Source organism: Xenopus tropicalis, chromosome 7 (genome assembly GCF_000004195.4).
Source record: "Xenopus tropicalis strain Nigerian chromosome 7, UCB_Xtro_10.0, whole genome shotgun sequence".
Lineage (NCBI taxonomy): Eukaryota > Metazoa > Chordata > Amphibia > Anura > Pipidae > Xenopus > Xenopus tropicalis.
Genome location: NC_030683.2, coordinates 67,360,081 through 67,376,815, shown reverse-complemented (window position 1 = coordinate 67,376,815; position 16,735 = coordinate 67,360,081). Strand labels below are relative to the sequence as shown.

The 16,735-nt window shown below is 40.4% G+C and overlaps 1 protein-coding gene across 1 annotated transcript in view; it reads left to right on the top strand.

Annotated features, from left to right (window-relative positions):
• Positions 1-5,535: 5,535 nt before the first annotated feature.
• glb1l2 (galactosidase beta 1 like 2) overlaps positions 5,536-16,735 on the top strand; it is a 56,268-nt gene continuing 45,068 nt past the window's right edge. Inside the window, exon 1 of the mRNA XM_018095887.2 lies at positions 5,536-5,982. Within this exon, the coding sequence (XP_017951376.2) occupies positions 5,909-5,982 (74 nt within the window). The 5' untranslated portion in view covers positions 5,536-5,908. The remainder of the gene's footprint in view (positions 5,983-16,735) is intronic.

Sequence of the window (16,735 nt, the reverse complement as noted above, 5' to 3'; positions counted from 1 at the left end):
AAGTTACAATTAAGAGTTTGTCCTGTCGGGCAACATATCCCATTTAGAAGAAGGTGACTCTGGAAAAGAGCTTTGCCCCCCCCCCCCCCCAAAAAAAATACTCATTGTCGCAGCTTTGGAGAGAAATAATGGAATTTTATTGATTTAATGCTAAGTATTAAAAATATTGGGGATTATGGATGAAAGGGGGTGGAATAAGTGGGCCACAGTGGTGTACCAGATAATTTTTGCAGCCCATGCTTTGATAGTGAGGAACTGGAAATGGTCCCAAATTTTAGACTTTAAACAATTGTTAAGAGAGATTTCCTCAAGTTATGATTATGAGCGAATGGCAGCTAGATTAAATAATGTGGAATATAAATTTATTTGTTGATGGGCCCCTTGGAAAGAATGGTGTAGGGGGAAAAAGGTTCCTGGGCTGAAGAGGCAAGATTGAATTATGGAAAAGATCACTTTACATATGTTTAGTATTTAATATACATTATATAATTTTAGCATTTTTGATATATGTTTCATATACTGTATATGTATATTATACATGGGGATGCATAATTGTCCTTTTCTTTTTCTTTTTCATTTATATTTTCTTTTTTATTTGTACGGTATGGTTTTTATCTTTATGGAAAATGAATAAATAAATATTTAAAAAAAAAAAAAATATTGCAGATTTTGATTGCAGTATTGAAGATTATGATATTTTCACTGTAACTTTTTGCCCTATTGAACCTTAATGGTTAATGGTTGCATAATGGCTACAGAACACCTTATTTATAAAAACTATTTTAGTTTTTCTGAAGCAAAAATGCAATTTTTATCAATGATAACATAGAAGCTTTGTTTGTGAAAGGTTAAAATACAAATCATCTAGATAACATTTAAATTAGAGCTGAATGCAACTAGATAACTAACTAACTGTTTCTAGAGGTCCCAGTAAGAACAAAAAATAATAACTATTTATATTTTAAGATATTGGTCTTTATTAAAATTCAGTTTGAGAAACTGTACTACAGAGATAGTGCTACTGGAACACCAGACATTTTGTGGCACATGCTTAACATATCTATTGTGACCAGGAGACATCCTCATGAATAGGGGAAGCACAAGTGACACTTTTTTTACCACTTGCGATTTGTTTTCCCCCTGAAATGGATCATTAGTAACTACACCCCCATAAGCAACAGTCCAAGCTATAAAATGTACCCAAACTGAGGAGGATGTTTGATTTTTATTTGTATATGTTGTAATATTTCCTTCTTTTTCACTCCTTTAATAAATGTGGCACCATCAATCCAACAATCTAATCCTGCTGAAAAATACATTGTGCTACAATCTGTTTATTAGTCAAGGGGATTCACAACTGGCACATGTACCTCAATCAGTTTTTATCTGAAACAACCAGTTGCTGTTACTAGCCTGAGGGCACACAGACCAAAACTCTTTCTTAATAATGCCTTGACTACAATAGACTATTATTTAGTTATGTGCTTGGAACGGGCCTAGTGTTCTGCTCCTTACAGGAAGTTCAGGTTACAGTAACAAAAGGTGGAGCAGGAGTGGTTTTGGTAGTTTTTTCTGCAAACTGAAGCTTATTGTTAATTTACTCCTGGAATTATAAAGGCAGACACATTTTCAAACACCTGGAAAATAAAAACTTATTTCATAAATTTGTTCTAAGTAGGTGCCAAACACATGTTGATAGCAATAGTTTGTTTTAGTCTGGTAAATTAAATATATTAATTCATTTTTGGAAGAAATTCTGCTACCAAATATTCCATGCGTTTGGCCTTAATCAACTGACAGATAACAATAACCTCACAGTTTGGTACTAATATTGTTTTATAACAACTTCTGGTGAAAAAAACTGTTCTAGCTGTTCTACCAGCGCCCCCCCCCCCCCACTCCATGGTGGAGTCCATGGTGGAGTCCATGGTGGTTGGTTTAGGTTTAGGGCACATCCTTTTTGTTGGATCCTATTATTTGTTATGCAGATGGAAATGACTGAAATCCTTGTAACAGATTGTTTAATTTATGTTTTTTCTTATTCAAAACAAACCTTAGCAGCTTCTATGCCAAGTAAATTGATCTGGGCAATGCAATTGCTATGGTAGATTTAAATAAAGCTTTTGATTATACTTAAGAAATATACTACATAAAACTAGGGCAATGGGAATAGAAAGTGTTTACTTGTATAAAACTGAATAAGTAATAGGGAGGAGAGATTCCTTAATATAGCATATATTCTGATCAAGCTAAATTTGTAGGTGGAGCTCTATAAATGTTACTGGGTCAATCTTATTTTGGCCTGATGACTGCAAAGCATTGCAGAAAGCAAGGTACTTAGATAAAATGCATAAAGCTATTCAGTTACAGCTAGACATTTGCTACTAAAAGGTTGGAACACTGTTGAAAATTGGGGCTGAGATGTGTATACATACACACATACAAAGTCCCCTGTCACAAACAAGATACTTATAAAGAGACTATAAATTGCCACGGATAAATAAAAATAAAGTAACACGTGTGCCGCAGAATGCATAGGAACCTACGCAAGCATTCAGCACTATACTAACTGCTAATTTGTCATTTAAAGGAGAAGGAAAGGCTAATAAAGAGTTAATCTCAAGCTGCAGGCATACCTTCAGTTGTCTCAATAATGCCCTTAAGTCTCCCCATATTTCACCTGTTCAGATGATCAGAAGCCAAACAGGAAGAAAAAACGCTGAGCTGTGTAAAGAAAGTTCCCATAATGCCACCAAGACCCAGACCAAGTGTACATGCTCAGTTAATTAGACTATGGGGCGAATTCATTAAAACACGAGTTTGAATCCCGATTGGGAAAAATTAGGATTGGATACGATTTCTGAAGATTTTAAATATCACGAAAATGCTTACGCAAAAATCGTATTAGTCACGATAATATCGTATCGGTGATCCCAAAGTCACAAAATTTTCATACCGAATGATTGTTAAACAGCGGCAGAACCTTTACGATTTTTTTGTGGAAGTGTACGAAAAAGGCACGCAAGCGCGAAAAAAACGGCGAAAATACGCTTGGAGTGTTCGTGTCTTAATAAATCTCCCCCTAAGAGTCAACTTCCTGCTGATTGGCGCAGATCCACATTCCTGGGGGGGGTGAGGTCTTAGCATTCTTGAGGGAGGGGGGAGCAGGAAAGAGCAGAGAGCAGAAAGCTGCATGTCTCTGGCACAGGAATTACAGACACAACTAATCTTTTTCAGAGATGAGTTATGAGTTAGCATAGGGAGAGAGCTGTGCAGGGGTTTGATGGACAGTTTAGGTAGCTTTGCTGACTAGTAATCTACTTTCTACTGCTCTGCAATGTAGCTGCTGTGGACAGCTGTCCTGCTGATCTCATCTGCTGTAACCCAATAGTCCTTGTAAGGACTGCTTTTATTTTCTGATTACTGTTACTCTTCTTTTCATTGTGTACTGCAGCTCCGTCTCTGTGTGTTGGAGACAGGTGTGCTGGTCATACTAGTGCACCAGCACCAACCACACATTCACATATTTTTTTTTTGTGTTTTTTTACTTTGCTACTGTAATTTATAGAGCCGAGTGCTATTAGTCTAGCTGTGTTGGGGACTGGTGTGCTGCTCCTAGTAGTTCACCACCAGCACCAACCAGAGATCACTTTTTTTTTATTATTAAATTTTTTTTTTTTTTTATTTAACTTACTGTTCTTTAACGTGTCCAGTGCTGTTTGCTGTTGTTCATAGTAGTGCACCAAACACGTTACACATAGTAGTGACATTGCATTGCAATAAAATCACCTGAGCGATGTTTTTCCACCAGCAATAATATATTCCGTATCCACTACTGCAGCGTTTTGTCTTTGCGTGTGAACCATGTAACCTACATGACTTGATTGGCATGTAGACGCCGGACGTTTTAAAGCAGTTTATTACACAAGTTTAGAAATGTAGTGTGATATCTACCCTTTACAGCACAAAACGCAACGATGTGTCAACAACGTATTTTTCATAGAACTTTTTGCCCTTGATCCCCCTCCGGCATGCCACTGTCCAGGTTGTGGCACCCTTTAAACAACTTTAAAATCAGTTTTCTGGCCAGAAATGGCTTTTCTAGGTTTTAAAGTTCGCCTTCTCATTGAAGTCTATGGGGTTCGCAAAAGTTCGCACTTTTTGGCAGAAGTTTGCGAACGGGTTCGCAAACTTTTTTTGTGAGGTTCGCTACATCTCTACCTGTGTGTTTGCCAGTACTTATATCTGTTTGACTCTGAGCATTTATCATGTATATAATTTAGCATGTGTATCAGTGCGTGTGTTTCCACTCTTACTTTTATGTGTAACTTTGAGTGTGCATGCAGGAGACAGGGCTGGCACTAGTGGGGTGCAGTAAAGGCACCTACCTGGGATGTATTAGAATGCACCTTCATCACTGGGAGGTTGGTGGCTTTGTGAGTCCAGAAGAAGGACAAACAATTTTATTCTTGAAAGCCTATACTAAAGTCAAAGTTGCCTTGTTCTTAAACTCTTCCTGCCTTGACTGCTGATTGGACTTTGATGTTATGCTTGCTTAAAGGACAAGAAACCCCCAATGAACTGAATGTAACATTTTGCTTACATCTCCCAGACATCCCTCTTCAGACTTGGACTGTGCATATTTTTTAGAATTTACTATGCACATGGGCGAGTCTATGCTAGGGGTTCTTGGGAAAGGTAAGAAAAACTACCTTGGCTGGACTTTGCTTTGTGTGCTTGTTGCTTTGTTTCCTGCTTGTCATTCATATCAGTAGCTACTGAGCCTTGCCCACACAGCTTGCCTTGCCTGCTCCTACAGTACCTTGGAGTCCTGTTGGAGAGCTACATCTGCATCTCAAAACCGGTCCTGCCTCTTCCCTTCAACCTGCTTTTTTCTCTACAGTCTGAAAATCTAATATTAAGAGCCCCTTAAGAGATGCCACTATTTTGGGAAAAATTTGCGTAATTCCACAATATATGTTTAAAAACGCAATATGGCTGCAACTGTACCCTCCCCGTATCAGTTGGTCTGGGCCGACCACTAATAATGTGGTGTGCTGAGATCACCATAGGGGTCAAAAGGGGTAAAGATTGGCACCTTTGTCTAGAGGGGATAATGAATAGGAAAGGAAGGGAAGATTGCCACAGCTCTTCTTAAAAATTACCAGGGCACTCAAAGATTCATGTGTATTATTAGCTTCAGGGTGTGAGTGTTTATGTGTGCCTGTATGTTCGCATGTGTGCCAATGTGTAAATAATTGTGTGCTGCGTGTATATGTGCTAGGGAATACATATGCGTCTGTATGCCTGTCAGTGTGTAGATACTGTATATGTGCCAGCCTATCAATGTGTATCTGTGCGCGTCTGTGAGAGAATGATGCCTCTGTGCCAAGTGTTTAAGCCCTAATAGCTGCCATTCTTTCCCCGTGACAAACTGACAGAGGGCATGTCAGTACAGCTAACAAGTGATGAGACTATTCAAGGCCAATAATGAATGGTTTGCTAATTAGAAGCTCGGTTGTACAACAGGTTCTGCAGGAGGATTTGTTGATGTCACACACGGCGCGTCCCAAGTGAGCAAGCTGAAGCTTATGGGAAGGTAGATGCTGGCAGGTCGCTCTTTGCCCTGTAGTATTCGTTATAACCCGTGATGACATGCCTGGGTAATGCACAAAATGATCGACTGAGTCATCAGCTCCTACTTTTCCTCCGGCTGTTTCATTCACTCACTTGGCACGAAATGAAATCTCTGCGATGAGCATTTTGGGCATGGGCAGATGCTCAGTAGGCTGATGCTAGCTTGCAAAAGCTTGGGGTTGCCTCGGCAACTTACAAATCGGCCCACAGAACTGAAAGTGGCAGCAGCAGCCACCAGGGAGCCCGGGAGAACGGAGGCAGAGCCGGAGACATGAGGCGAGACTTGCAGCGCCGGAGGTTGATAGTCCTCATTCTGCTATTTATTGCAGCCTTCCTAGTGTACAGGTAACTTAGCTGTGGGATGTGCATCATGGCTTACATCATGGGTAATGCTCTACTAGGCTTGATCAAAAACACACAAAGATATGTGTTTCTTTTTTTATATCTATAAATCTATATATATATAAACACACACACACACATATATATATATATATATATATATATATATATATATATATATATATATATATATATGGTAGACAATACTGAGCATTGCCCCTGGTAAAACACACGTAGAGACAATTATCAGTAAATGATCAGCATTGTCTATTTTTGTTGCTGCTACTAGTAGCTTTGTGTCTTCAATCTTAAAGGCTCTGGCACACGGGGAGATTAGTCGCTCGTGACAAGGGAGATTTGTCACGGGCGACTAATCTCCCCGAACTACCATCCCACCGACGAACATGTAAGTCGCCGGTGGGATGGCACACGCTGCACAGGCGATTTCGGCAAATCGCTGAAGTTGCCTCGCGAGGCATTTTCAGCGATTTGCCGAAATCGTGCCGCCACGTGTGCCATCCTACCGGCGACTTACATTTTTGCCGGTGGGATGGCAACTCGGGGAGATTAGTTGCCCGCGAACAGGGAGATTTGTCGCGGGCGACTAATCTCCCCGTGTGCCAGAGCCCTTAGTAGAGGCTAAGTGGTTTTATCAGTATTTTATGTGAAAGATACAGTACTTGATCTGTGGTATATATATATGTATATAGCAGATTTGCTCTGCTTTTACACCTTATGAACAATGTTTTACATCAGTGCTGTGAAACTTTTTATGTAAAAGTGGATTTTTATATTTTATATTATTTATAAGTAATATACATAGGCAGAGGGTGATTATTATGTTTAGGGAGATGTTTAACTTCAGACAAATGTCCAAAAGCGAACAGTTTATTCTATTGAAAACATTTTTCCTGGTTTTTTAAAGCTTTTAAAGCCTCTGCAGCTGTTTTTTTGGCCAGCCCTGAAGTTTCTCCAATTCAGCCCCCCTATTTGTGACAGCAGACCCTATTATTATTATTATTATTAACATTTATTTATACAGCCCCAACATATTCCGCAGCGCTGTACAATAAGTGGATTTCATACATTGGACATACAGAGTAACATATAAAGCAATCAATAACCGATACAAGAGGTGAAGAGAGCTCTGCCCAAAAGAACTTACATTCTACCTACCCACAGAATGACAAAGAAGTGCAACAATGCAAAGAGCAGCTGCAGAGTTAGATACATTAAAAATACTTGATTTTTTAAAGTAGGATCAACAGGGTTGGACTGGGCTGGCAGGGTGCCGGGAAAAAACCCAATGGGCCCCGTCCCTTCTGGACCCCTGCTGGCCCTCTTACGATGCTTCTCCTCTTCATCACATCTGCAAGTGTGTACGCATTGTGCAGCGGAGGTGGGTTAGAGTCAGAGTAAGACCTTGCTACTGGGGCAGGGGGGGGCCCTGGGTGGTAGCCCTGGTGGGCCTGTGGCACCAGTCCTAAACTGAGGAGTTGCAGGCAATTCCTGCTTCTGTGCTCCTGTGGCATCTGCAGTGTGCTGCTGGGTAAAGGTCTCAGGTCAGTTACTTAACTTATGTAAAAAGCATAAAAAATGCTCTCAAGTGTTCTACTTGCAAAATCTTTAGTTATTTGTAAATGTATTTGCAAATGAAAGCAGTTTTTGCCTGTCTTTTACAATTCCCTTCTTCCTTTTCTTGACTACTTATACCACTGCTACATCTTATTGGTAGCTAGGCAAGGCAAGTTTTGCCTGGAGAAGATGTGAATTATGGTTATTCTCTAGTAATAGTCATTACTTTATATATTAAAATATATATTGGAAGGCACTTTGCATTTTGTTCCAGTATGAAAAGAAAACTATAATTTTTTCAGTGGAGATCACACTTAAACACTTATTACTATAAGTATGTAGTGTGTATCTGTATTTAATTTACATTAGCAGGATATCTCTGTTATTAGCTCATAGAATTTTAGGTCACAGTACATTATACAAAATGTAACACTCCCTGAACCAATAACATAACTATTAGAGCCAGGAGTAGGCTGAGCAGGTGGGCCCCCAACCCTTCTCCAGATGCAGTTTTCGCTACGGTAACCTAAAGGTGTATTATAAACCTACCAAGCAACTCTGCAGTGGTGCAAGGGTTAAGCTCTGCTTTGATTGTATTTCACTGCATAGTCTACCTCAAAATATCTGTGAGTATAACTTTGCTGTGTTTGACAATACATTTTAGGGCTGATTCACTAAAGTGCGTTAAAACGTGCGTTATTTATAGCATGCGTTAAAAATTTTATCGCTTCTTAAGGCATGATTCACTAAAAGCATACTTGCGTTAATTTATGCGCGACGCTGCTTGCGTTATTTTAGTTGCGAAGACTATTTTCATGCGGTATTTGGCGGAACGAGCGCTAATCAACGCACCGCGTATAAATAGTTGCCGCGTGCGAAAAAACGCACGCCATGTTAACCATACCCGCCAATACTTTCGGAAAATTACTGTACTGAAAATGTCCATTTCCCTGCAAACTGGAGGCTGCATCACTCTAGGGCCAACACATACTTGAATAAATAACACTGCAAAGTCCATATTTTATTGCCAAAAGCTCATTAACTGTACTTTTCTGTAATTACCGCCTGCCTCAAGTAGGTGTTCATTTTTACATAGCCTAATGCGATATTTAGCGCGTCTGTTTGTGAATCATGCGTTAGTAATTTCTGCGTGCAAATTAACGCATGCGGTAGCGCGAAATTTAACGCATGCGGTAATACTGTAGTGAATCGCGAGATAATTCTCGCGTCTATTTTAACGCAAAAAAGTGTGCGTTAAAATTTATCGACCTTTAGTGAATCAGCCCTTTTATGTTTAATGTTTAAGAACCTCTGGTGTCCTATCTTCTTTACTGAAGCAGCTGAGCAGTGTAGTTGTGATTGGATATGAAAATTTCTGAAGATTGCAAATATCACAAAAATGCTTACGAAAAAATCGTATTAGTCACAATAATATCGTATTGGCGATCCGAACGTCACAAAATTTTCATACCGTATGATTGTAAACAGCGGGAAAACCTTTCTGATTTTTTCACGCAAGCGTACGAAAAAGTCGTGCAAGTGTATGAAAAAGTCGCATGGGAGTCGAAAAAGTCGGCGAAAATACATTCGGGGCATTCGAATGAACACTCCAAGCTTTCTTGTCTTAATAAATCTGCCCCATAGAGTTTACTGATGCAATCATGCGACTCACTGGCAGCATGCATGTATTGTTGTTTGACCTACAAATACATATTTGCAAGCTCATAAGGGGGACCAAGTACAGTCAGCCCTATTGCTTTTTAAACAGTTTTCTGATGCATTTAGGGCTCTGGCACACGGGGGAGATTAGTCGCCCACGATTAACTCCCTGTTCGCGGGCGACTAATCTCCCCGAGTTGCCTACCCCTGCCATCCCACCGGCGAACATGTAAGTCGCCGGCGGGATGGCAGACGCGGCGGGGCGATTTCCGGAAATCGACGAAAAAGACTCGCGAGTCTTTTTCGGCGATTTGCGCGAAATCGCGCCGCCGCGTCTGCCATCCCGCCGGCGACTTACATGTTCGCCGGTGGGATGGCAGGGGGAAGGCAACTCGGGGAGATTAGTCGCCCGCGAGCAGGGAGTTTTGCCGCGGGCGACTAATCTCCCCGTGTACCAGAGCCCTTAAAGCACATGCCTGCTGCAGTTTCTAATTAAATCCCCACTTTAGGAATATGGTACTTAACCTCTAATCCTCTGTACCCAGAGGAGTGCTTTAGTGTAAAATCTAGCTACAAGTCCTGTCTTACCTGAAGAAGGTAGGCCAAAAAGTGCTTATATTTGTCTCCAGGCTACACTCTCTTCAGCAGTTAGGGTTCTGGCACACGGGGAGATTAGTGGCTGCGACAAATCTCCCTGTTCGCGGGTGACTAATCTCCCCGAGTTGCCATCACCTGCCATCCCACGGCGAAAATGTAAGTCGTCGGTGGGATGGCACACGCAGCAGTGCAATTTCGGGAAATCGCTGAAAAAGCCTCGCGAGGCAACTTAGAGGTGGACTATAATATAGGCAATTTGAATTTTAGGGAACCCAAGGACACAATGGTCCCAAGTGGGACTATTATATAATGTACCACTGTCCCTGAGGGAAACCAAAGCATCAGGGTGGCTGATTTTGAAGGCCCATTAAGATAAGATATGGAATTAATGTTTATTTGCTGTCCAAGATAGTCATTGATTACTGGTTCAATTATATTACTAAATGCATGTGTTTCTGGGCTAACAGGGTTCCTGAGCACTTGTATAGGGTAAATTCCAAGCAAAGTGAAAGCTTTTGTTTTGGTGAATGCTAGAATTCTGTTACAAATGATAAGTAGCCTTTCACATGGGACAGTCAAACAGATAAATCCCTACATGTGTATACCTCCCCAAACCAAACTCCCACTGGTATTACCAGCAATAAAACAGCTACATTACAGGTTACATGTCATCTAAAATATGATGTACTTTTCACCATAATTAGTAGACATAGTAGAAATTCCTCTTTAGCATTTGTCAGTGATATATAAATTCAGGGGTCCCCAACTTTTTTTTAACTGTGAGCTACATTCAAATGTAAGAGGAGTTGGGGAGCAACACAATAAAAAAAAACCTGGAGGTGCCAAAAAAGGGCTATCGTTTGCTATTTGGTAGCCCCTATGTGGACTGGCAGCCGACAGGAGTTTCTGTTTGGCATTACACCTGGTTTTTATGCCTCCAAAAGTTGCCTCCAAGCTCCCAGTGCTTTGGGGCACTGGAAGCAACATCCAAGGGTTTGGTGAAAAAGATATTGCTCCTGAGGCTGAATCTGTCTCCTGATTGCTAAAAAAGTAGAGTAATCAACTACATTTTAAATTTGACCATGGTATATGCACAATCAACGTTCTATTCTGATTACAGGTAATCAAAGCAGGCATTCACACATGTATTGCAAATAAGGCTGCTCCAAATGTATCACATGGCACAGGGTTGTCATTAACTCAATGTACAGCTCAAGCAAGCATATTCTGCCTCCATGGTAACGGTCCCAAAAGGCCTAATCTGCTGCTCATTAAATTCTAAGCATTTCCACTAACACCATTGCAGCATTTTTGCTGTACATCTATAGCTGCTTTATGTAGGTATGAACCCAACCTCCTTTTTTTGGATTTGGCCAAGTACCTAATCTTCCGTAAAGGATTAAACTAAACCTTATGCCAAATCCTATATTGCATATGCATATTTGCATAATTCAGGCCAAATCCCAATCCAAAATGCACAGGATTCAATGTTTTGGATAAATTACATAGCATTTATAGAGTTTTCAGCTGCAATAACATATTTAGGGGACGATTCACTAAATGTCGATAATGCTTATTGCATGCTTTTTTGCATTAAAAAGCAATGCGATAAATAAGTACCAATTCATAAAAATCATTTCGCATGTGTTACAACGCATATCGCATGCGCAAAAAACGCATAAAACGTTATTTCTATTGCATTGCATTAAGTAGCGAATAGAAATAGTACTAACGCATGATTCACAAACACATATGAAGCGTTAAATGCGCAAAATATCGCTTTAATCTGTGCGAATATTAACACCTACTTGGGGTAGGCGATACTTAAAGAACATTGCGGTTTGTGAGCGTTTGGCAACATGGCATTTGCAGTATGATTTTTCCAGGTATGTGATCGTCCTAGAGTGATGCATCCTCCAGTTTTTAGGGAAATGGTAATTTTCAAAACTGTAGTTTTCATAAAGTAATGGTTACGTTTGTAATATTGTGCGCTAATATCGAACACAGCGAACTATATCGCATGCGAAAATAACGCTCAGAAAATCGCTCATCGCAAGATAAATAACGCAAAGAACATCGCTTCTTAATTATGTTGTGTCCTTTTAGCGAGCGTTAAGTCGCAAAAAATAAGAGGTGATAAAATTTTGAATGCATGCTATAAATAGCGCTCATTTTATCGACCTTTAGTGAATCAGCCCCATAGTGCATTACCTTGTTAGAGAAGCTACTTTCCACTATGCTACAACTGTTCTTCATAGAAAAAAGGCTCCAATGTAGCCATTTGATTCCAAATACATCACCCGGACAGCTCCTTAAAATAACATGGGGAGGGCTGGCAATAACTCCGATCTGATAGGTTGGTATGGAAGTCAAGGGGCAAAAAATAATAATGTCAGTATTTCTTCTGCAGTTTTCTTCTGGCGAAATTTTTTTTCCTGACAACACAAAACCAATGGCAAAATTCTAGCACAGATTTGCTTATCACTAATTGTGTGGTAAAGTGCATTACACACTAGGAAGGTATAACAAACATAACTTTATCAATTATGGATTTTAAAATCAGTACTTATATTCCATTCCTTGCCGAGCAAAACAAGGATACTTTAGTATATTAGGGTATTATAATAAAAATTCTTATGTTTGTAGACATCTAGTAACCCATATCAGCCAATCAGATGTCTGTTTTCAAACAATAAATGCTGCCTGCTAATTGGGTGCTATAAAAATAGTGGTAGCAAACATTATTAAATTTCCCTTTAGAATAGCTGGACAAGCCAGTTTTAATTATAATTTGATTAACAGTGGTCACTTTTACTAGAGTGATAATTTGAATCAATATCCAGAAATATGTAAATAAAAAAGGCACATTTTTAGCAAAACACCCTATGCTTATGATTTCATAAGTGCTAAAGTTCTCAAGGGCAGTTGCCCATAGCAATCAGTCAGCCATCAGTTCTTATTAGACTACTATTGAAAGCAAAAAGCTGGTTAGTTGCTATAGGTTACAACACTGATGCATTTTAGCACCCAGGTTAATAAATTATCCCCTACGTCAATGCTGTCCAACTGGCGGCCCGCGGGTATCAGTACTGACCCCCGGTATTGTTTAAAAATGTAATCCACTGTGTTGTTCACACCTTTTAATCCCTACATTGTTCACCCTCTGCATTGTTCACACCTCAGGCTCAGACTGTAATCACCCACATTGTTCAACTCTTCACACCTCAGACACAAATAAACCCTGCACACTATAAAAAGAACATATACTAAGGTGGCACTTTATATATATAATATATCTATATAATATATAGTTATTGTGCAAACTGTAGGAGCAGTTACATAGTTACATAGTTACATAGTTACATAGGGTTGAAAAAAGACCAGTGTCCATCAAGTTCAACCCATCCAAGTAAACCCAGCACACCCAACCCACACCTACCAATCTATACACTCACATACATAAACTATAAATACAACCACTAGTACTAACTGTAGATATTAGTATCACAGTAGCCTTGGATATTCTGATTGATCAAGAACTCATCCAGGCCCCTCTTAAAGGCATTAACAGAATCTGCCATTACCACATCACTAGGAAGGGCATTCCATAACCTCACTGCCCTCACCGTGAAAAACCACCTACGCTGCTTCAAATGGAAGCTCCTTCCCTCTAATCTAAAGGGGTGACCTCTGGTGCGTTGATTGTTTTTATGGGAAAAAAGAACATCCCCCAACTGCCTATAATTCCCTCTAATGTACTTGTACAGAGTAATCATGTCCCCTCACAAGCGCCTCTTTTCCAGAGAAAACAACCCCAACCTCGACAGTCTCACCTCATAGCTTAAATCTTCCATCCCCTTAACCAGTTTAGTTGCACGTCTCTGCACTTTCTCCAGCTCATTAATATCCTTCTTAAGGACTGGAGCCCAAAACTGCACTGCATACTCAAGGTGAGGCCTTACCAGGGACCTATAAAGGGGCAAAATTATGTTCTCATCCCTTGAGTCAATGCCCTTTTTTATACAAGACAGCACTTTATTTGCTTTAGTAGCCACAGAATGACACTGCCTGGCATTAGACAACTTGTTATCAACAAAAACCCCTAGATCCTTCTCCATTAAGGAAACCCCCAACACACTACCATTCAGTAGATAGTTTGCGTTTATATTATTTCTACCAAAGTGCATAACTTTGCACTTATCAACATTGAACCTCATTTTCCAGTTTGCTGCCCAGTTATCTAATTTTGTCAAATCGCTCTGCAAAGCAGCAGCATCCTGCATGGAACTTATAGTTTTGCACAATTTAGTGTCATCAGCAAAAATAGAAACAGTACTGTCTATGCCCACCTCCAGGTCATTAATAAACAAGTTAAAAAGCAAAGGCCCAAGGACTGACCCCTGCGGTACTCCACTAACCACACTGGTCCAATTAGAAAATGTTCCATTTACAACCACTCTTTGTACTCTATCCTTCAGCCAGTTCTCTATCCAATTACAAATATTATGTTCTAGGCCAATATTCCTTAATTTGATCATTAACCTTCTGTGAGGTACTGTATCAAACGCTTTAGCAAAGTCCAAGTAGATGACATCAACTGCCATTCCAGCATCAAGGTTCCTGCTCACCTCCTCATAAAAGGCGACTAAATTAGTCTGGCAAGATCTGTTACGCATAAAACCATGCTGGCACAAACTAATAGTATTGTGAACTGCAATGTATTCAAGTACCCTATCCCTTATTACCCCTTCCAAAAGTTTTCCTACTACTGATGTCAGACTAACAGGCCTATAGTTTTCAGGCTGAGAACGGGATCCCTTTTTAAATAACGGCACCACATTAGCAATCCGCCAGTCTCTTGGCACCATGCCAGACCTCAATGAATCCTGAAAAATTATGTGAAGAGGTTTGGCAATCACAGCGCTCAGCTCATATAATACCCTGGGATGAATCCCATCCGGCCCTGGACCTTTGTTTACCTTTACATGTTCAAGTCTCTTTTGAATTTCCTCCCGAGTGACCCATGCGCCAGTAGCTAAATTACTAGAACTGGGCATATTACAAGGGAAGCCTTCATTATCTGGCTCCTCAGATGTATAGACAGATGAAAAATAAGAGTTCAAAATTTCAGCTTTTTCCCCGTTCTCATCAACCAACTTACCCCCCCGTGATAATAAAGTTCCCACCCCTTCTTGCTTCATTTTTTTACTATTCACATAATTAAAAAATAATTTAGGATTCTTTTTACTCCTAGCAGCAATATCCCTTTCCATTTCTATTTTAGCTTGCTTGATAGCTTTTTTGCATGCTTTATTTGCTTCCTTGTACCTGATGAAAGTTTCTGCTGTCCCAGCTAACTTGAATGCCCTAAAAGCACGTTTTTTCTTACCAACCTCAACAATAACACTTTTATTCAGCCATAAAGGTTTTGCTTTGCGATGCCTCTCCTTGCTTACAAGGGGGATATACTGTTGTGTATACCTACAAAGCAATGTTTTAAAGATGTTCCATTTTCCTTCTGTGTCTAACCCCATGAAAAGCCTTTCCCAGTTGACACATTGCAGAGATGCCCTTATACTGGCAAAGTCTGCACATCTAAAATTAAGCGTATTAGTTACTCCCTTATAGCGCTGTCTCTGCAGCATTATCTCAAAGGAGACCATGTTGTGATCACTGTTCCCCAAATGCTCACCCACACAAATGTTAGAGATGAGTTCATTATTATTAGAAATCACCAGGTCCAAAATAGCGTCATTCCTAGTGGGTTCTTGAACCGCCTGAAATAAAAAGTTGTCATTTAGCATATTTACAAACCTACTAGCTTTTTCTGACTTAGCCACCCCATTACTCCAGTCAATGTCCGGATAATTAAAGTCCCCCATAACAACAACTTGACCCAGTTTTGAAGCCTCCTCCATTTGCAACAATAGCTGGGCCTCATCCCCCTCATCTATACGGGGTGGTTTATAGCATACACCAATGATCATTTTCTTTGTGACCTTCAGCCCTACTGAAATTTCTACCCAAAGAGATTCAACGTTTTCATTGGTAATGTCTTTATTACATGGCTTTAAGTCTGACTTTACGTAAAGACAAACCCCTCCACCCTTTTTAATCTCTCTGTCCCTCCTAAAAAGTGTATAACCATTTAAATTCGCAGCCCAGTCGCATTTATCATCCCACCAGGTCTCAGTGATACCTATTAAATCATAATTTTCAATACATGCAATAGCTTGCAGCTCCCCTAATTTACCCGACAAGCTACGCGCATTAGCCAGCATGCAGCGGAGATGATTACTTCTCCCTCTGATGTTTACATTAGCTAAGGGAGAATTAGAGCTAAGGCAATTATGAGACTGCTTTCCTTGTAACGGAAGCTCCTTATCTGATAAACTATATGCCCCCCTCACTCCTCCCCCACAACCCTTTGCTAGTCCCCCTACCCCGTCTACACTAATTTTCCCATGGAATTCTAGCTCACCCACCCCCCCCCTTGTCTAGTTTAAACACTCCTCCAACCTCTTAACCATTCTCTCCCCTAGCACAGCAGACCCCCTTCCATTGAGGTGCAATCCGTCAGGGCTGTATAGATTGTACCCCAAGGAAAAGTCAGCCCAGTGCTCTAGGAACCCAAACCCTTCCTTCCTACACCAAGACTTTAGCCACGCATTTAGCTCCCTAAGCTCCCGCTGTCTCCCTAAACTTGCACGCGGCACCGGCAAAATTTCCGAAAAAATTACATTGGAGGACCTTTGCCTAATCTTAGAGCCTAGATCCCTGAACTCACTCTTTAAAGTCCCCCACCTACCGTTCATTTTGTCATTAGTACCGATATGTACCAAGACAGCCGGGTCATGCCCAGCCCCTCCACTGTATGCTGCCTGTGTGTGCCATACTCTGCCTGCCCTATGCTGCCTGTGTGTGC